Source organism: Pangasianodon hypophthalmus, chromosome 28, assembly GCF_027358585.1.
Source record: "Pangasianodon hypophthalmus isolate fPanHyp1 chromosome 28, fPanHyp1.pri, whole genome shotgun sequence".
In the NCBI taxonomy this organism is placed as follows: domain Eukaryota; kingdom Metazoa; phylum Chordata; class Actinopteri; order Siluriformes; family Pangasiidae; genus Pangasianodon; species Pangasianodon hypophthalmus.
In genome coordinates this window covers 15,919,249-15,940,059 of record NC_069737.1, presented here as the reverse complement: position 1 = coordinate 15,940,059, position 20,811 = coordinate 15,919,249, and the positions used below count along the sequence as shown (strand labels likewise).

The 20,811-nt window shown below is 40.0% G+C and overlaps 2 protein-coding genes across 3 annotated transcripts in view; one reads left to right on the top strand and one right to left on the bottom strand.

Annotated features, from left to right (window-relative positions):
- Nucleotides 1–4,019: 4,019 nt before the first annotated feature.
- mtmr7b (myotubularin related protein 7b) lies at nt 4,020–18,012 on the top strand. Of its 2 annotated transcripts, none has more exons than XM_034301020.2 (14): nt 4,020–4,385; nt 5,953–6,072; nt 6,354–6,516; nt 6,774–6,931; nt 7,299–7,427; nt 7,578–7,712; nt 7,818–7,950; nt 8,530–8,639; nt 9,337–9,462; nt 11,998–12,047; nt 12,568–12,768; nt 12,875–13,009; nt 14,159–14,285; nt 15,547–18,012. In XM_034301020.2, the coding sequence occupies exons 1-14, from the start codon at nt 4,362–4,364 to the stop codon at nt 15,871–15,873; spliced, it is 1,938 nt and encodes a 645-aa protein (XP_034156911.2). In that variant the 5' UTR covers nt 4,020–4,361; the 3' UTR covers nt 15,874–18,012. The 2 variants fall into 2 exon arrangements, with proteins under 2 accessions (XP_034156911.2, XP_034156914.2); XM_034301023.2 differs by having other exon boundaries at nt 14,159–14,313; nt 15,547–15,757.
- Nucleotides 18,013–18,982: 970 nt separating this feature from the next.
- vps37a (VPS37A subunit of ESCRT-I) overlaps nt 18,983–20,811 on the bottom strand; it is a 6,870-nt gene continuing 5,041 nt past the window's right edge. The window contains exons 12-13 of the mRNA XM_026947587.3: nt 20,801–20,811; nt 18,983–19,404 (exon numbers count right to left, since the gene is read on the bottom strand). The exon at nt 20,801–20,811 is cut by the window's right edge and continues 81 nt beyond it. The gene's annotated coding sequence lies outside the window, so the exon portion shown is untranslated. The remainder of the gene's footprint in view (nt 19,405–20,800) is intronic.

Sequence of the window (20,811 nt, the reverse complement as noted above, 5' to 3'; positions counted from 1 at the left end):
ACGTTTAATCGTCATCTTTAGCTAGCTAAAATAAACTTACCTAACAAGATTTCTGAAAAGATTTTAAAGTCATATTCGTTAACGTTCTTAATCTCGCTAGCTAATACAAGCTAACCTGGATTTTGACAGGATTATTAATTATATTTATAAATGTTTGTAAGCGCTTCGATGAACACTAGTTAGCTGGTTAACATGAACATACTTGACATGATTTCACGGATTGTGTGTGTGTGTGTGTGTGTGTGTGTGTGAGAGAGAGAGAGACAGGTCACTCTGAATGGCATCTAAACACTGATAAGCTTTGTTGGTTTTGTTATCACAGGAAAGCAGCAGCTGTTTTCTAATATCAGTGTGTATAATTAACACACACATCACCGATACACACACATCGCTCTGTCATTGTCTCGCTCACACACTTATGATATTTTAATCTATTTCCGAACAGAAATGTTGCTGTCTACGCTGCTACACACACACACACACACACACACGCCTATTGTTCTCTAAATCTCTAAACACACACACACCACACACAAACACATTGTGTATGATTCATGATTCGACAGCGGTATCTATTGCTGCTGATGGGCTTCAGTGTTTGACTCACTGAATCGTTTTGGTCAAAATTGAGGTTTGCTTCTCTCTTGTTCAGCAAATCAGTTTTTAAGTCAAAGAATCATTTCTGTCATGACTGAGAGTCACTCCTGTGTTTTTGAATGAATCAGTGTTTGACTCAGTGAATCGTTTCGGTCATGACTGAGAGTCGCTCCTGTGTTTTTGAGTGAATCGGTGTTTGTGTTAACAAATCGTTTCAGTCATGACAGAGATCTGCTTCTCTCTCTTGTTCAGCGAATCAGTGTTTGACTCAGTGAATCATTTCAGTCATGACTGAGAGTCGCTCCTGTGTTGCTCAGCGAATCAGTGTTTAACTCAATGAATCGTTTCAGTCATGACTAGAGTCGCTCCTGTGTTTTTCATCTAATCAGTGTTTGACTCAATGAATCGTTTTGGTCATGACTGAGAGTCGCTCCTGTGTTGCTCAGCGAATCAGTGTTTGACTCAATGAATCATTTCAGTCATGACTGAGAGTCGCTCTTGTGTTTTTCAACGAATCAGTGTTTGACTCAAAGAATCATTTCAGTCATCACTGAGAGTCGCTCCTGTGTTTTTCAACGAATCAGTGTTTGACTCAATGAATCGTTTCGGTCATGACTGAGAGTCGCTCCTGTGTTTTTGAGTGAATCAGTGTTTGTGTTAACAAATCGTTTCAGTCATGACAGAGATCTGCTTCTCTCTCTTGTTCAGCGAATCAGTGTTTGACTCAGTGAATCATTTCAGTCATGACTGAGAGTCGCTCTTGTGTTGTTCAGCGAATCAGTGTTTAACTCAATGAATCGTTTCAGTCATGACTAGAGTCGCTCCTGTGTTTTTCAACGAATCAGTGTTTGACTCAATGAATTGTTTCGGTCATGACTGAGAGTCGCTCCTGTGTTGTTCAGCGAATCAGTGTCTGACTCAATGAATCGTTTCAGTCATGACTGAGAGTCGCTCCTGTGTTGTTCAGTGAATCAGTGTCTGACTCAATGAATCGTTTTGGTCATCATATGTGCTGGTGTGGTTTATTGTTTCACACCCCACACTGCCCCCTGGTGTTCAAGTAAAGATCCTACAAGTCAAAGGCAAAGACACCGCTATACTGCTCCCAAATGATGACCTGTACTGATCTTCTGTAAGATTAAATACAAGTAACATAATCCGTAGCATTAATAATAATGGACTTTGTAATAAATAACAAATAATAATAATTCAAATATTAGAGTATTTCATTTTATTATTAATTGTAGTAGTAGTAGTAGTAGCAGTAGTAATAGTAACAGGAGTAATAGTAGAGTTAGTAGTAATAGTAGAGTCAGTAGTAGTAGTAGAGTTAGTAGTAGTAGTAGTAGTAGTAACAGTAGAGTTAGTAGTAGTAGTAGTAGTAACAGTAGAGTTAGTAGTAGTAGTAGTAACAATAGAGTTAGTAATAGTAGTAGTAACAGTAGAGTTAGTAGTAATAGTAGTAATAGTAACAGTAGAGTTAGTAATAGTAGAGTTAGTAGTAGTAGTAGTAATAGTAGAGTTAGTAACAGTAGAGTTAGTAGTAGTAGTAGTAATAGTAACAGTAGAGTTAGTAATAGTAGAGTTAGTAGTAGTAGTAGTAATAGTAGAGTTAGTAACAGTAGAGTTAGTAGTAGTAGTAGTAATAGTAACAGTAGAGTTAGTAATAGTAGAGTTAGTAGTAGTAGTAGTAATAGTAGAGTTAGTAACAGTAGAGTTAGTAGTAGTAGTAGTAGTAATAGTAGAGTTAGTAGTAGTAGTAGTAGTAGTAGTAGTAGTAACAGTAGAGTTAGTAACAGTAGAGTTAGTAGTAGTAGTAGTAATAGTAGAGTTAGTAACAGTAGAGTTAGTAGTAGTAGTAGTAGTAGTAGTAACAGTAGAGTTAGTAACAGTAGAGTTAGTAGTAGTAGTAGTAGTAGTAGAGTTAGTAGTAGTAGTAGTAGTAGTAACAGTAGAGTTAGTAACAGTAGAGTTAGTAGTAGTAGTAGTAATAGTAGAGTTAGTAACAGTAGAGTTAGTAGTAGTAGTAGTAATAGTAACAGTAGAGTTAGTAACAGTAGAGTTAGTAGTAGTAGTAGTAGTAGTAGAGTTAGTAGTAGTAGTAGTAGTAGTAACAGTAGAGTTAGTAACAGTAGAGTTAGTAGTAGTAGAGTTAGTAGTAGTAGTAGTAGTAATAGTAGAGTTAGTAGTAGTAGTAGTAGTAGTAACAGTAGAGTTAGTAACAGTAGAGTTAGTAGTAGTAGTAGTAGTAATAGTAGAGTTAGTAGTAGTAGTAATAACAGTAGAGTTAGTAATAGTAGAGTTAGTAGTAGTAGTAGTAACAGTAGAGTTAGTAATAGTAGAGTTAGTAGTAGTAGTAGTAACAGTAGAGTTAGTAATAGTAGAGTTAGTAGTAGTAGTAGTAATAGTAGAGTTAGTAGTAGTAGTAGCAGTAAGTGTCAGTAATAATTAAACAGTAATGGACTCCGCTATAAAAGGTCACGGCGCTGCCACGCGCACTCACTGAGCAACTAAAGCGTTGCGTGTCATTGCGTGCACTTCGGACGTCGCTCACGCTCGAGCTGCGCATGCGCGGTAGTGGAGTCTGGGTTGCCAGATTTGTTCCACATTTAAGCTGAACCTTTATCTACATTTCTGTAAGGTTTATTGGTGTAATGTTCGGGTGTCTGCATGACGGTTTGGACTACAGGTGGAGTTTTCTGTCTTTCCAACACACTGACAGTGAAAGTTCATTTTCCACAAGCTTCAAAACAAAACCTCTTACAGAATTCACAAACACACTTCACCTTCTTCAGGTTCTTAATATGTATTCATAAACTTTACACATATTCCCCTACAGTTTATTCTTATTATTCTACTTCTTCTTATTATTATTTACTTTGTATTTATTTATTTATTTGTGACTAATTTGGGGGTAACGCTAACTTTCTTTTTCTCTTATTATTTTGTTTTTCTTATTCTCTTATTTCTTAAGATTTTCATCTTCCTTCATATTGTTTCTTTGCCCTCTATTTTTATTCTTTCTCTTTCAGTTTAGCTCCCTTTTAATTTTTTACTTTCTTTTCTTTCATTCTGACTTTGTTTTCTGTCTTATTTCCATCCCTCTCTTCCTGTAGTTCTTTCTTTCATCAGTTTATCAGATTATTTAATTAATTCTTTCTTTCATACCTCTATCACTTTCACTTCCACTTTGTTTTTTTCTTCAGAAAAGTCCAGTCTAGTTTATTTTGTTGCTGTTGTTGTTGTTTACTTCATGGCCTGATTAAAAATATAATCTGTTTCCATGGGAACGGATCATTCCACTGGGAGGGAGGGGGAGGGGGAGGGGAGGGGCTTGGTCAGTGAACATTTTGATGCGTGACTCTGTGAAATAAAATGGTTTATAAGGTGAGTAATAAAGATGTAATGGTTGTATAACAGTAGAATGACTACACTGCTGTTCCGCCATTACAGCTGAAAACGCGTCAATCTGGCAACCCGGAAGAATAAACCGCGTCGCCGCGCTGTGTCTCTGCGGCTCGAGGGCGCGCGCGTTCGGCTCGCTGATATTACCGTCACTACGACACGGACCCGGGAGAGGAGGGAAACGAGCGCGCGGTATATACACAGATACACACACACATATACACACACACACACACATATACACCCGTTAACGCGCTCAGGGTCGGGGGCAGCGCGCGCGCGTATGGGGTGTCGGACACGGAGCGCGCCGCGTTGATCCACGGGATTGAAGCTCCGCCGCCGCCGCCGCCGCCGCGAGGATGGAGCACATCAGGACACCGAAGGTAGCTCGCGCAGCATCACCGTCCATCTGATTACACGCATTTACACGCGGTTTTCTCCGCAGCTCGCGCTCTGACAGTCTTACCGGAGCCGTGTGTGTGCAAATGATGCGCCATCTGGCAGCGCGAGCTCAGAGACAGGCCGTTACCGACGCGCAGAACCAAACAACCCCCCTTCTTCCGTTTACCCCCCCCCCCCCCCCCTTCCCCTTCCCCTTCCATATACCCCCCCCTTCTTCCGTTTACCCCCCCCCCCCCCTTCCATATACCCCCCCCCTCCTTCTTCCGTTTACCCCCCCCCTTCCATATACCCCCCCCCTTCTTCCGTTTACCCCCCCCCCCCCCCTTCCCCTTCCCCTTCCATATACCCCCCCCTTCTTCCGTTTACCCCCCCCCACCCTTCCCCTTCCCCTTCCATATACCCCCCCCTTCTTCCGTTTACCCCCCCCCCCCTTCCATATACCCCCCCTCCTTCTTCCGTTTACCCCCCCCCATATACTCCCTCCTCCATATACCCCCCCTCCTTCTTCCGTTTACCCCCCCCCATATACTCCCTCCTCCATATACCCCCCTCCTTCTTCCGTTTACCCCCCTCCTTCCCCTTCCATATACCCCCACCTCCTCCTTCCGTTTAATATACTCCCTCTTCCGTTTACCCCCTCCTTCTTCCGTTTACCCCCCTCCTTCTTCTTCCTTCTTCCTTCTACCCCACCCTCCATATCCCCCCACTTCCACTTCCTTATACCCCCTGCCTCCTCTGTATCCCTCCTCCTCCTCCTCCATATACCCCCCATCCTCTTTTTATTCTACTGGCAGCAGAGTGCACGTGACCTCTCTATCTATCTATCTATCTATCTATCTATCTGTCTATCTATCTATCTTATTTATTTATTTATTTGCATAATTATTTTTTCAGTAGTGTTTAATTATTTATTTACTTACTTACTTATTTAAACCATTCATTTTGTTTTTATTTTGAAATATCAATTATTTATTATTATTTACTAATTTATTGTCTCAATATTTTTTATGTAGTATTGTCAATTTCATTTTAATATTTTTTCCTAAAATAGTTTTTCCCTTCATTCATTCATTCATTTATTCATTCATTTGTAATTTATTCCATAATTTTTTGTGCATGTTTTAGTGTTTTTATTTTAACATAAACTACAAAATTATTTTAGGTGACATTATTTATTATTAATTTCAACATATTTTATTTGTTTATTGACATTAATTGTAGATTTTATATTTATATTATATATATTATATTATATATTATATATCACATATTTTATTATCATGTTTCTAATTTTTTATATTTGTTCTTGAAATTTTAATTATTTTTTGTACATGCTATATTAGCTATTTTTTTAACATAAACATTTTTTATTATTATTTTTAGTGACGTTATTTACTCTTATTTCTAGCGTGTTTTAATTATTTTATTTATTTATTACCGTTAATTTCGCTTTTTAAATCAGTCTCTTTCCTTTAAGAATCTCAGTCAGTCCCGATTGCGGCGTGTCGTGTGAAATTGAGCCTCCTGTGTTTTCCTGCGTCCTGGCAGGTGGAGAACGTGCGTATGATTGACAGGTTGATTCCCCGGAAGTCCACCGTGGGAACGCTGTACGTGTCCTCCACACACACCATCTTCGTGGAGAACTCGGACGCACGCAAAGAGACGTGGGTAGGAAGTAAAAGCCGCACAACATCCTCTTTCATGTCATGTGACTCTGTCAGAACAGAACGTATTGCACAAGAGACAGGAAGTTAGGAATTACACCAACTTCCTGTACAGCACCATGTAGAGTGACAGAACATTCCAGAACATCACCATGCTGTCTATAAGGATGTGAATCACTAAGCAGTGTGTGTGTGTGTGTGTGTGTGTGTGTGTGTGTGTGTGTATGTGTGTGTGTGTGTGTGTGTGTGTGTGTGTGTGTGTGTATGTGTGTGTGTGTGTGTTAGCTCCTGCACAGTCTAATCAGCAGTGTCGATCGCCCCGCGGCCATGCCCACAGGAAATCCCCTCCTCCTGCGCTGTAAGAACTTCCAGGTGTTTCGGTTCCTCTTCCCGCTAGAGAGAGAGTGTGTGGACATCCATGAGTCGCTCACACACCTGTCCCGTCCAGGTAAGGACCCACACACACACACACACACACACACACACACACACACACACACACACACACACGCACGCATGAGAGGAACACACATCCTGACTTTGGCAGGTTACTGGGTCAAAAATGGGTGGAGCCTAAGCTGAAACTGAGCAACCGATCACAAATCTGATCATATGACAGCACTAAAACTAGTTCAGCTCTCTCTCTCTCTCTCTCTCTCTCACACTCTCTATCTCTCTCTCTCTCTCTCTCTCTCTCTCTCTCAGAGCGTTACGGAGAGCTCTTCTGCTTCTCTTACTTGCCCAGCGTGGTTAAAGAGGAGAGAGAGAAGGCCTGGAGTTTCCTGGATCTGCGTGCGGAGTTTAGCCGGATGGGAATTCCCAGCAACCTCTGGCACATCACTCCGGCCAACCACGAGTACAGAGTGAGTACTGAGTGATGATTACTGAGTACTGAGCGATGATTACTGAGTACTGAGCGATGATTACTGAGTACTGAGCGATGATTACTGAGTACTGAGCGATGATTACTGAGTACTGAGTGATGATTACTGAGTACTGAGCGATGATTACTGAGTACTGAGCGATGATTACTGAGTACTGAGTGATGATTACTGAGTACTGAGCGATGATTACTGAGTACTGAGTGATGATTACTGAGTACTGAGTGATGATTACTGAGTACTGAGTGATGATTACTGAGTACTGAGTGATGTTACTGTTCACCAAAATAATTGACCCATCATTAACCACTTCTTCTTCTTCGTCTGTGTGTGTGTGTGTGCGAGACAGGTGTGTGACACGTACCCCTCGGAGCTGTTCGTGCCGAAGTCAGCGTCTCCCGCCGTTATCGTGGGCAGCGCCAAATTCAGGAGCCGAGGGCGACTTCCTGTTCTCTCCTACTTCCACAGAGACACCGGCGTACGTGCTGTTTCTCCACTCGTGTACTTCATGCTGCCTACGTAGTGCACTTCAGAGGGCACAAATCAGTGGCTTTACACCCTACTGTCTCTAATTCCTCATCCCTCTCTCTCTCTCTCTCTCTCTCTCTCTTTCTCCCTCTCTCTGCAGGCCGCAGTGTGTCGCAGCAGTCAGCCTCTCTCCGGTTTCAGCACTCGTTCTCCAGAAGATGAACAGATGCTGCAGGCCATCATGAAGTCCAACCCCACCAGCGAGTACATGTACGTGGTGGACACACGGCCGAAGGTGAGGGGTCAAAGGTCAGGCGTTGCATTAGTGTGTAGTGTGTAAAAGCTGTATTTGTCAGTTTCAGTATATAAGACGTGTGTGTGTGTGTGTGTGTGCGTGTAGCTGAATGCGATGGCCAATCGGGCGGCTGGAAAAGGCTATGAGAACGAGGACCACTACATGAACATCAGGCTGCAGTTCATCGGCATCGAGAACATCCACGTGATGAGGAGCAGCCAGCAGAAACTCATCGAAGGTGTGTAGTGACATCATCACCGCGCCGTGACATCATCAAAACAATCACGTAACGAGTAACGGGGCGGTGTGACAAAGCAGAGATACTGTTATCACCCAGAAGTCCTGGAGTGCTTTATTCCCCTTATACCACAGCAACATGCCAACAATTGCATTTTTTTTATTAATTAAAGAACGATATGTTGTACTTTTTATCTGTTTTAAGTTACATTTAACGTTGTGGTTGTGGCGGAACACATTAGATCCTGTTCTCACTTACGTTATAGCAGCTGTAAACAGACATTCCCTCAACAGCCTCTCTTTTTTTCCTTCTCTTGAAGCTAATAAGACGTCGGATGTCGGAAAACTTAAAACTGTTACAAAGCGCTTGCACTGGAGACTCCTTCCATAAACGCTAAATAAACGTCTCCTTACTCTGGAGAAATCTTCACTGCATTAACGAGTTTTTAAAAATCTGTTTATGTAGAGCCTTTACGACGTACAGGTCCCTGTGAATGAGCCGTTGCTATAGAAACGATAACGTATTAGGAGGAGCTGCTGGTGTAGAAAATGAATCAACAGCTTCTGTGCTGTGTTGCAGTCGGGGATCTCAGGTCTCCGTCGATGGGCGACTTCCTGTGGGGGCTGGAGAATTCCGGTTGGCTCAAACACATTAAAGCAGTGCTGGATGCCGGGGTCTTCATCGCCAAGGTACACACCAGCTGTGTGTGTGTGTGTGTGTGTGTGTGTGTGTGTGTGTGTGTGTGTGTGTGTGTGTGTAGTGGCTAAGACTCTGCTCTAGTAACACTTCCGAGCTCCATCACAAACATGTACACTAGATAAACAGCCTTAGTTTAACTCTAGCACAATTTTTTAAAATAAATTGTTAAACTGGAAGATTTAGAATGGGCTTTGACCAATAAGATTATGAATAAGACTTAAGTCTTGAACTCGGATTAAATCTTGTGCATTAATCCAGTTGCACTAAACTGTAAACCTGATTTAAAGATCATTTAATATTTAAGCCGTTATTGTTTCTTCCTGGTTTTAGTTTTACAGTAAAGTTATAACAGAATAACGCTAATACTTTTGCTCTCTTACGTTAACCTGAGATTAATATCTCAGAATCGGATTAATGTTCGTCTGAAGTCCGATCTGAAAAGGTTTCACTGTGAAAAATGAGTTTTTTCTTTAAAAGGGAAGAAATAATCTCAGATTTAATCAGAGGTGGAAGTTTCACTGCTGCTTTGTGAAACCATTATTAAAAAGTGAAAGTGCAACACAAGGCACATTAAACATACATTTGTAACAGAAGTAATCCTGTGTGTGTGTGTGTGTGTGTGTATGGGTGTGTGTGTGTGTGTGTGTGTGTCTGTGGATGTGTGTGTGTGTGTGTGTGTGTGTCCAGGCTGTAGCAGAGGAAGGGGTGAGTGTGTTGGTTCACTGCTCTGATGGATGGGATCGTACGGCTCAGGCCTGCTCCGTGGCCAGTGTGCTCCTAGACTCGTACTACAGAACCGTTAAAGGATTTATGGTAATAACACACTAACGTCTGCTACACAACACGTCATAAACACACTAACGTCTGCTACACAACACGTCATAAACACACTAACGTCTGCTACACAACACGTCATAAACACACTAACGTCTACTACACAACACGTCATAAACACACTAACGTCTACTACACAACACGTCATAAACACACTAACGTCTGCTACACAACACGTCATAAACACACTAACGTCTACTACACAACACGTCATAAACACACTAACGTCTACTACACAACACGTCATAAACACACTAACGTCTGCTACACAACACGTCATAAACACACTAACGTCTACTACACAACACGTCATAAACACACTAACGTCTGCTACACAACACGTCATAAACACACTAACGTCTGCTACACAACACGTCATAAACACACTAACGTCTGCTACACAACACGTCATAAACACACTAACGTCTACTACACAACATGTCATAAACACACTAACATCTACTACACAACATGTCATAAACACACTAACATCTACTACACAACACATAATAAACACACTAACATCTGCTACACAACATGTCATAAACACACTAACATCTACTACACAACATGTCATAAACACACTAACATCTGCTACACAACACGTCATAAACACACTAACGTCTACTACACAACACGTCATAAACACACTAACGTCTACTACACAACACGTCATAAACACACTAACGTCTACTACACAACACGTCATAAACACACTAACATCTACTACACAACATGTCATAAACACACTAACATCTACTACACAACACGTCATAAACACACTAACGTCTACTACACAACATGTCATAAACACACTAACGTCTGCTACACAACACGTCATAAACACACTAACGTCTACTACACAACACGTCATAAACACACTAACGTCTACTACACAACACGTCATAAACACACTAACGTCTACTACACAACACGTCATAAACACACTAACGTCTACTACACAACACGTCATAAACACACTAACGTCTGCTACACAACACGTCTTAAACACACTAACGTCTGCTACACAACACGTCATAAACACACTAACGTCTGCTACACAACACATAATAAACACACTAACGTCTGCTACACAACACATAATAAACACACTAACGTCTGCTACACAACACGTCATAAACACACTAACATCTGCTACACAACACGTCATAAACACACTAACGTCTGCTACACAACACGTCATAAACACACTAACGTCTGCTACACAACACGTCATAAACACACTAACGTCTGCTACACAACACGTCATAAACACACTAACGTCTACTACACAACACGTCATAAACACACTAACGTCTGCTACACAACACGTCATAAACACACTAACGTCTGCTACACAACACGTCAAACACACTAACGTCTACTACACAACACGTCATAAACACACTAACGTCTGCTACACAACACATAATAAACACACTAACGTCTACTACACAACACATAATAAACACACTAACGTCTGCTACACAACACGTCATAAACACACTAACGTCTGCTACACAACACGTCATAAACACACTAACGTCTGCTACACAACATGTCATAAACACACTAACGTCTGCTACACAACACGTCATAAACACACTAACGTCTGCTACACTACACGTCATAAACACACTAACGTCTACTACACAACACGTCATAAACACACTAATGTCTACTACACAACACATAATAAACACACTAACGTCTGCTACACAACACATAATAAACACACTAACGTCTGCTACACAACACGTCATAAACACACTAACATCTACTACACAACACGTCATAAACACACTAACGTCTGCTACACAACACATAATAAACACACTAACGTCTGCTACACAACATGTCATAAACACACTAACATCTACTACACAACATGTCATAAACACACTAACATCTGCTACACAACACGTCATAAACACACTAACGTCTACTACACAACACGTCATAAACACACTAACGTCTACTACACAACACGTCATAAACACACTAACGTCTACTACACAACACATAATAAACACACTAACGTCTGCTACACAACACGTCATAAACACACTAACGTCTGCTACACAACACGTCATAAACACACTAACGTCTGCTACACAACACGTCATAAACACACTAACGTCTGCTACACAACACGTCATAAACACACTAACGTCTACTACACAACACGTCATAAACACACTAACATCTGCTACACAACACGTCATAAACACACTAACGTCTACTACACAACACATAAACTATACACATCACTGTAACACTATCCTGTAGATTTGTTCTCAGTGGACGTCTGTCTCGTATTTATCTCACTGATGGTCAGTTGTTGAAACAACACTCATGGAAGCAATGTTAATGAAAATGAAGCTCCGCCCACTCTGCGTTGTCATTTCTAGCTCCTCCCACTGGGTGCTTTTTGGATTAGCGAGCTTTGTTATTGCTCTCAGTGTTCTAATGCGGGAAAATAATAAACCCAGACGTCTGGTTGTGTCTCTGTAGGTGCTGATAGAGAAAGACTGGGTATCGTTTGGACACAAGTTCTCACACAGGTCTGTACATCGAAACATCTGTATGTTCAAAACATCTGTAAACCTGTACATCTGTACATCTAAACATCTGTACGTCTAAACATCTGCACCACTGAAATCGAAACATCAAAACATCTGCATGTCTAAACATTTGCATATCTAAATATCTGCACAACTGAAATCAAAACATCTAAACATCTGTACATCAAAACATGTGCATATATAAACATCTGCACTTTGAAATGTGTAAACAAGCGTACATTTGAAACATCTGCAAATCTAAACATCTGTAAAAAAATTGAAACTTTCTTTCTTTTCCTTTTTATTTTTATTCCTTTCTTGTCCTTTTTTTCCTTCTTTCTTTAGTGGAACTGATCTATTTTTAAACGTAGAGCACAGGAAGTAGAGATTTTTTCTTTCGAAATCCAAAAATATTAAGTGAAATAAAACTTTTCTTAACTTTACATACCTCTGTTTGTTGCCGTGGTTACCCTGATATAACCCAGTCATAACCCAAGGAGCTTTTATGTTTACTCTACAGGTACGCTCACCTGGACGGAGACCCTAAAGAGGTGTCCCCTGTGATGGACCAGTTCCTGGAGTGTGTGTGGCAGCTGATGGAGCAGTTCCCCTGCGCCTTCGAGTTTAACGAGCGCTTCCTCCTGCAGCTGCACACACACGTCCACTCCTGCCAGTACGGCAACTTCATCGGCAACAGCCAGAGAGAGCGCCGGGACCTGAGGTCAGAGCGTTCATGTGCGAAAATAAATTCCAACGAACTGAGAAGACGGAATATTGACCCGTGTGTGTGTGTGTGTGTGTGTGTGTGTGTGTGTGTGTGTGTGTAGGATACGAGAGCGGACTCACTCGCTGTGGCCGTGTCTTTGGGAGAACAGATCCGAGTTCATAAACCCTCTGTACAGATCAGACCACAGTCAGACTCAGGGCGTGCTGAGACCCCTGACCACGCCCTACTGCTTCAAGTGAGTGTCTTCTTCTTTAAAAAAAAAGAAAGAAAGAAAGAAAGAAAGAAAGGAGAGTCATTGGGAAAGAATTTTTTTTTTTTTTTTGTCGAATAAGTTTTACTGAAAGACGAAGATTTTGAAGATAGATTTGCAATCTTACACATTTTGTCTCTATTACATGTACAAAGAATACAATCAAAATGAGAAAAGAGAGAGAAAAAACAAAACAAAACAAAACAAAAGACAAACAAACAAACAGCCCACATCACAAACCATCCCTTACAAGACCTGTTTACATTAAATTGTAAAGTATGATGAAAGAATATGAATAAATGATGCATTAGTCTGTAGGGTTTCCATCAAGGTAACAGAGAAAAAGGGGCCAGATTTTGTCAAACTGCTCAAATTTGCCCTTCAAATAGTCCCTAATTCGTTCCACATGTACAGTAGAAATCATCTCTCCGAGCCATAGCTTACATTTAGGAGCCTCCTTTTTCTTCCAGAACATCAGTAGTAACTTCCTGGCTATAGTTAACCTGTACGCAAGCCGTTTGTGTTGCGCGTTCAGAGATGAATTCATACGTTCAGAGAATGAAAAGTGCCGGATCTGGCTGCAGTTGCACCTTAAAAATCTCTGAAAGCACATCAGAAATTCCTTTCCAATAACTCTGTATCTAGAGCAGAAAATAAAACTATGGGACAAATCAGCATCTACTGATTTACATTCGTCACAAAGAGGGGAAATTTTTGGAAAATTCTATGTAGCTTCTTTTTTGAATAATGTAGTCTGTGAATGACTTTAAACTGAATAAGGCAACGTCTGGAATTGACGGAATGTTCGTTAATATCCTTTAAACTCGTCTGCCACATTTCCTCAGAAATTTCCTCCTAGTTCTTTCTCCCATTCTTCCTTAAGAAAACTTGTAGAGGGAGGGAAAGAAAATATTTTAGCATACTACTGTAACCTTCTTGGGATGCTAAGTAGTAAATATGATCTCTAGCTAACTGTTATAAAGAATCTAACTTATCTCTACGCTACTGCGTAGCTAGCCGATAGCATTGAGTTCTATAATGATAGCGTCGAGTTTAGCTAGTTCTATAACGTTACGCTTAAAAACCATATCCGTTGTTTTAATATTAAATGTTTATCTTATGTGTGTGTTCCAGATTCTGGAAAGGCATGTACAGTTCTGCGGAAAGGGGCAGGGCCTCGCATCAGTCACCTTCTGATTGGCTGACCGCCGTGAAGGAGGAGTCACAGCAGCTGGAGGAGGAGCTTAACACGCACCAGGAGGTACCACGGGAGACCGACGAAGGACAAGGCATACATACTCGCTGAAACACACTTCTTAGATACACACGGTTACACACTTAGCCACGCCCCCAGGTTGTGATTTACTGTGATTTATTTGCGTCCAATGAAATGCTGCGTATGTCCCGCCCTCATTAACATAAATAAACATAAAGTCTTGGTATTTGGTGGCATTACAGTGTATCTTGAATGCTACTGGAGAACGAATACCTGTGACTCCGCCCCAACCTGATTTACCTTAACATACAGAATCAAATCTGGAATCCACTTTATTATAAATTATATTCTATAAATTATATATATATATTATTTTAAATCTCATTTAAAAACCTGTGTCTATATTATCCTAACCAGAACCCCATATGGTTGCCATGAAAATGTTTTTTTATCCATTTTTTGTTATAGATACTGAGTTGACTATGTGTTTAAATCAAATAAAATGTTTTACAGTTATTATCTAAGGAATAAAACAGTGTGTGCATTGCTGTTACAGTAAAATAATCAACAATAGGGTGGTGTGATTAAGCAGACTTACTGTTACCCGCCCTGAAGTTGATTATTTTCCTGCATCAGCACACCTCCAAGAGTTTTATTCCTCTTAAACAAGAGCAACAGTTATGATTGTTTATAAAAGAACATCATGTTGTACTTTTTATCCAGGAATAGTTACATTTATTGCTGTGAAATGTCGTTGAAACGAGTTCCTGTTGTCACTTACGTTATAGCAGCTGTAAACACTCGTTCCCTCACCAGCCTCTCTTTATTCTCTCTCTTTAAGTTAATAAGATAAAAAAAATCACAGCTTGTTACGCCTGTTACCGAGAAACCGCAAAAGAAGCGTAAACTCCTCTGTCCTGAAGATGTCAGAAAACTTAAAGTTACAGCTTTACCTCTGACTGTTACAAAGCGCTGACACTGGAGACTCCTTCCAGAAATGTTACAGAAAACTTCACCGTGTCAACAATTTTTCTAAAAATCCGCTTATGTGGAGCGTCCGTGTGAATGAGCTGTTACTATAGAAACAATAACGTATTAAAACGAGCGCATTAATTATAAATAAACCTGTGATTTGCAGCTGCGCTCCTGTCAGAGCTGCTGTTCTAGAAAATTAATCAACACCTTCTGACCAATCAGAACCCAGAATTCACCAGCGCTGTGAGATAAACTGAAATGCTGATGGGGAAATAAATAACGTTTCGTTGCAGCTGCTCGTCCTCTAACTCTATTCTCTCCCCCGCTGTAGAGACTCGCTCAGCTGGTAGAGAGCAAAACGAGAAAGGTGAAGAAGAACGGAGCGAATGAACATTCGTATCAGATGCTGCTGAAAGAAAACGACATCAGCAACCCTCAGGATTACGTCACCTGCATAAACCCTGGGACAGAAAGCCACGCCCCCTCCTTCACACTACCACTGAAGTCACCGACGACCCCCAAGACCACCGACGCTGACGATCTCTCAGTCTGCAGCGACCTCGAGTCAGGCGTCGCCGACCTCAGCAGCCACGCCTCCAGCTCGTGCGACGATGCAAAAGACCCCCATCTGGACGAGACGGCTTATGTGAGCGCCTGACTGAAAAAAAAAAAAACGCAAACAGGATAATTGTATAGCTGATAACTGGACCGTCACCGGACACATCGTGTTTATTTCATTTATTTGGAGCAAAAATAGTATTTAATTTATTTATGCTATTTTAAAATGATTCACGTTTTATGATTGTAAATATTTATGAGCACAAACACTTACTGAGTGACTGATTTTAGACCAGACTAACCATCAAAACCATCACAAACCATCAAAAACCATCACAAACCATCAAAAACCATCACAAACCATCAAAACCATCACAAACCATTAAAACCATCACAAACCATCAAAACCATCGTTTAAGCCGGCTGTAGTTCAATTTACACACAGTTCTGTGCAAAAGTCTTAGTCACATGTAAAGAAACACTGTAGAGTAAAGACGCCTTCAAAAATAATGAAACTAAATGTTACTGCATTAAAAAAAAATCCTATAAAGAGCAGTAAACAGTAATAAATGAAACAAAGTCAGTATTTAATGTGACGATCCTTCACTTTAAATAAATAAAGCAGTATCTGAGGTGCAGTGTGTGCAGTTTTATAAGGAAATGAGCTGGAAGTGTTACTGAGCATCTTGCAGAAGCAGCCACAGTTCTTCTGGAGACTTTGACTGTCGACTCGCTTCTTATTTCTGCAGCGAAACCCAGCAGCCTTCATTCTGTTTTTATCTGAAAAGTGTCTCTTATGGAATCTGCTGCTTTCTTTACTGACATACAAACATTTTTCTGTAACATTTCATTTTGTGCTGGAAAAGTAATGTTTGGAATCTAAAATGTTTTCGTACTGAATCAATAATGTAGAAGTCAGAAAATAAACATCTATAACAAAGTTTGTACTTAAAGACTTTTGCACAGAACCGTATCAGTTAAAGAAACTGTTTGGCGATCAATCAAACGTACGTAATTTCCCAGAATCCCACACTGCTGAAAATAATAATCAGAAACCATTAGAGATGTCCACTGATGTTCTGAATGTGTTTCTGGTGGTCTGTACTGGCTGTTTGATTGCAGGTGAATCTGATGTTTCTGATTGTTCCTGATGGAAACCATTAAGCAGGTTCACATTAACTTGAATGGAAACCAACAGAATTTCCAAATGGATTGTTTTTTGTTTTTTTTTTTCAGCAGGGAAAATGCAGATCAGCTAAGACGTGGTTGTTGACTTAGGCATCTTAGGTTTTGCTACCAGGCTAATGTAGCTAACAAACTCTGTGCTGACGTGGTTTCAAAAAAAAATTTCTGTAAACATGAATGAAATATCATTGTTTAACTTTATAGGAGCGCGCCATGTTGGACAACCGGAGTCAGCAAAATGTGTTAGCTTCAGTGCTAAGCTAAAGAGCAAACACATCTTGGGTGATTGTCTACATTTAGGATAAAGGGAACATTGTGTAATTTAGATTATTTGTCAAATTCATGGAACAAATCTCAAACAGTCTTTATTTACGTTTCACACACTGATCAAAGACCGAACGTGTTTAGTGAAGATGTGAATATCATTTTTAGGGCTTGGAGGTGTTTTATTTTTAGCTCTTGCACTTCTACCTTGAGATTTGAGATCTGGTTTTACCGTGTGTGTGTGTGTGTGTGTGTGTGTGTTCTGAAACCCATTTTACCTCAGTAATTAAACCACAGTGTCGTGGACCAGCGCTCGTAAATCATCACTTCACGTTTTAGTCTGCTGTGTGTGTGATAAGGATGTTTAACAAGGAAACTAGTTAGACTGGATTAACTGTTTACCTAGTAAAAAAAATGTTTATCCATCATTAGAAGTGAAAAAAGCAACATGTGTACACTTAAAAAGTATCAAAGGTGGTATGTATTGAGTTCTTTAGATACTGAGCTCTGAACATCTTCTGCATTTCATATCTTAATAATATCAGATAATATTATGTACATAAACATATTCACATAACCGCCAAAGGACACACAAACAACTTTTATCAACTTTTATCAAAGATGTAAACGAGGACTGCGAGGCTACGAGTGCACAGTTTGGAATGAGGAATCTTTTATATACATGTGTACACACTACATTACGGTACTGTGAGACCTTTTAGGCCCGATAAATATGTTATTGTATGTAAAACACTGTACTACATTAGAATAAATTAATATATACAACTTGTTTTTGCAGTTTTGAGCTTCTGACTTGGTTTAAAAAAAAAAAAAAGCATGTTTTTTTTTTCCTCAAACCATTACCTGAAGTGACCCCGAGATAAATCGTCTGTTTGTGTGTGTTTAATTCCACCTCCAGAGTTAAGGAGTTACTATTCTTATACGCTAATTAGCCGAGGTTAAAGCCTATGTAGGGGACTTTCGAAGGGAAGATACAGCATTAGTAGGAATTGTTCCAAACTGTGGAAAAAGATTTAATGAGAAGATTTAAAGAGACCTACTTTAATGGTCATTACGGATGCTAGCTTCTGATGGACGCTGGACACACTGTGGAACAACCTGAGAAGAAACCTGTTTTCAAAGTTATGATTATTGGTACACAAACGATGCTTTCCACAGAGTTTCTGGAACCTTCTGTAGAACTAAGCAGATCTTAAATTAGAGATAGACAGTTCCTGAACTGCTCCACTGCAGAAACAGAAACATTAGTTATTATTATTATTACTTTTTTAAGAAGCTGGCAATTTGGGAGCAGAGTGGAGCAGGAGAGAAGCTGTTCCTCCAAGTTCCTGAAAGGATTCCTGCAGTGGAAACATGGAGATCGGGACCAGAAGAAGAGCTGGAGGATAGTACATGGATGCAGGGTTTCTTCATCGAGATGGCTGTGTAACAGTTTCAGGTACCAAAAACAGAAGATCTGGTCAAAATCTATACAATTTCAGCCAACATGGTACATTATTTCACCGTCTACAATGAAACAAGATGAAGTAGGCGTACAATTACGTTACACTTTACACTCTGAAGCGACTTATTATCTGTAAGACACGCCGTGTGATTTGGGACGAAGCCTGTGACTGTTTGGCTTGCGCTCTTTGGATGATGTTTCTTCTTTTCAAAAACAGATGATTTAAACATTCGATAATCTACGCTTTCTTTGAGTACAAAAAAAAAAAAAAAAAAAAAAACTCAGACACTTCTGACAGAGTGATTATTGGAAATATTTTATTAGCCTATCAAATTAAATAAACTTATAATACAATGTCTGATTATAATAAAGCCTATTATCAACAATATTAAATACAGTATTTTTTGTGGCGTATCTGGCAGCATCGGCAAATTTCAGATTCTCCATCAAGTGCAAGGAAGGTCCAAACCGAAAGAAATCCATCGTCAGTATTCAAAGTGTGTGCTAACGAGAACTCAAAATGGCTGCCTAATACTCTGAATAACACCCTGCTACAGCCTCGCTGAAGCCGACCTAGAACGCCGTCGGTTGTTTCACGTAATCAGTAAATTCAGCATCAGCTCACGCTCCGCTCCTCCAGCCGGTAGCAGTAGGACTTTGGATCTGCATTGCTGCGTGTTTGTCGTGAGGCTGAGCGTTCTGCTTTAGTACCAAAACCTGGGAGCGAAAAAACAAAAAAAATAGTGTTTTATTTTAAAATTGAAAAATGAAACTTTAGCAAAAATGAATGAAGAACGACTTTCCTCCATCTTTCATCACTTTTCATCAAAGTTATTCCAACGTTACGAGACTGTAGCATCACAAAACTGAATTCTTTTCAAGATGTGTCTGATTTTCTCCAGTCAGCTGAAAGTTTTTCCTATTTACTTAGTACTAGTTAGTATTAGTAGTTACTAATGAGAACAAACAGACCAGAATTCCTGTGTTTTACATTCAGAGCATCTCACAGGCCTGGTTTGTAACCAATTAACTAACTATCCATGTAACTAACTAACTAACCATCCAACTGATTAGAGCTAATAACCTATCACCTAGTTACTAACCATGGTTAAACTTAACAACCAGTTATCCAACCATCTAACTAATTAGTTTCTACCTATCCAACCAACAACACCTCCCACTGTCTAACCCACTAACTAATATCACCTTAAAAAGCAACCAATTAACCGTGTAACAGTTCAAGTACCTAACCATCTATATGAACATCTAACTAACCACAGAATGATCAAACTATCTAAACTTACTAACCTACAACATAATTATCTAACCAACCAAAAACATCTAATCAATTAACCAGCTAACAAACATGACTCACACAAATAATCATCTAATCAACAAAAGAACCAGCCAGTCAACGGGCTAACCAATATAACCTACACTAACCATCTAACTAACAACCCACAATCTAATCATCTAAATATAACCATGTAATCCACCAACCAGCCAACTGTCTAACCATCTAACTAACAATCCACTATTTACCCATATTAACTTAAATTTTAACTAATCTATAATGTAATGAACCATCTAACTAGTTCATAAATAACCATCTAACCTATATAACCACCCAATAACCATTCAATTATAACCAGCAAACCTCACTATGGTTTTAACCAGCAATCCATTAAATAAACCATAACCACCCACTCGCCAACTAACCCATTTAACTAACCAGCAAACCAACATAATCACCCACTCAACGTCTAACTAACACTCTAACCACAGCCAACAAACCATCTGGCTAATGTAACCTCCCACTCACAGTCTAACTAAACATCTGAACACAATCAACAAACAATCTAACCGACATAACCACCCACTCGCCAACTAACTGATCTAATTAACCAGCAATCCTTCTAACCAACATGTCCATCCGCTTACCAACTTACCTATCTGATCAAGCAGCAAAACCATCTAACCATCCCATCCTAACCACCCACTCACCGTCTACCTAACTAGTCACCGTCAGTCGTATCAGATGTTTATCTAGTTTACTAGCACTCGTATAAATGTTGAGGTTTAGGAGTGTAATGAAGCCGTGACTGAACCGCACCAGTAGTGAGC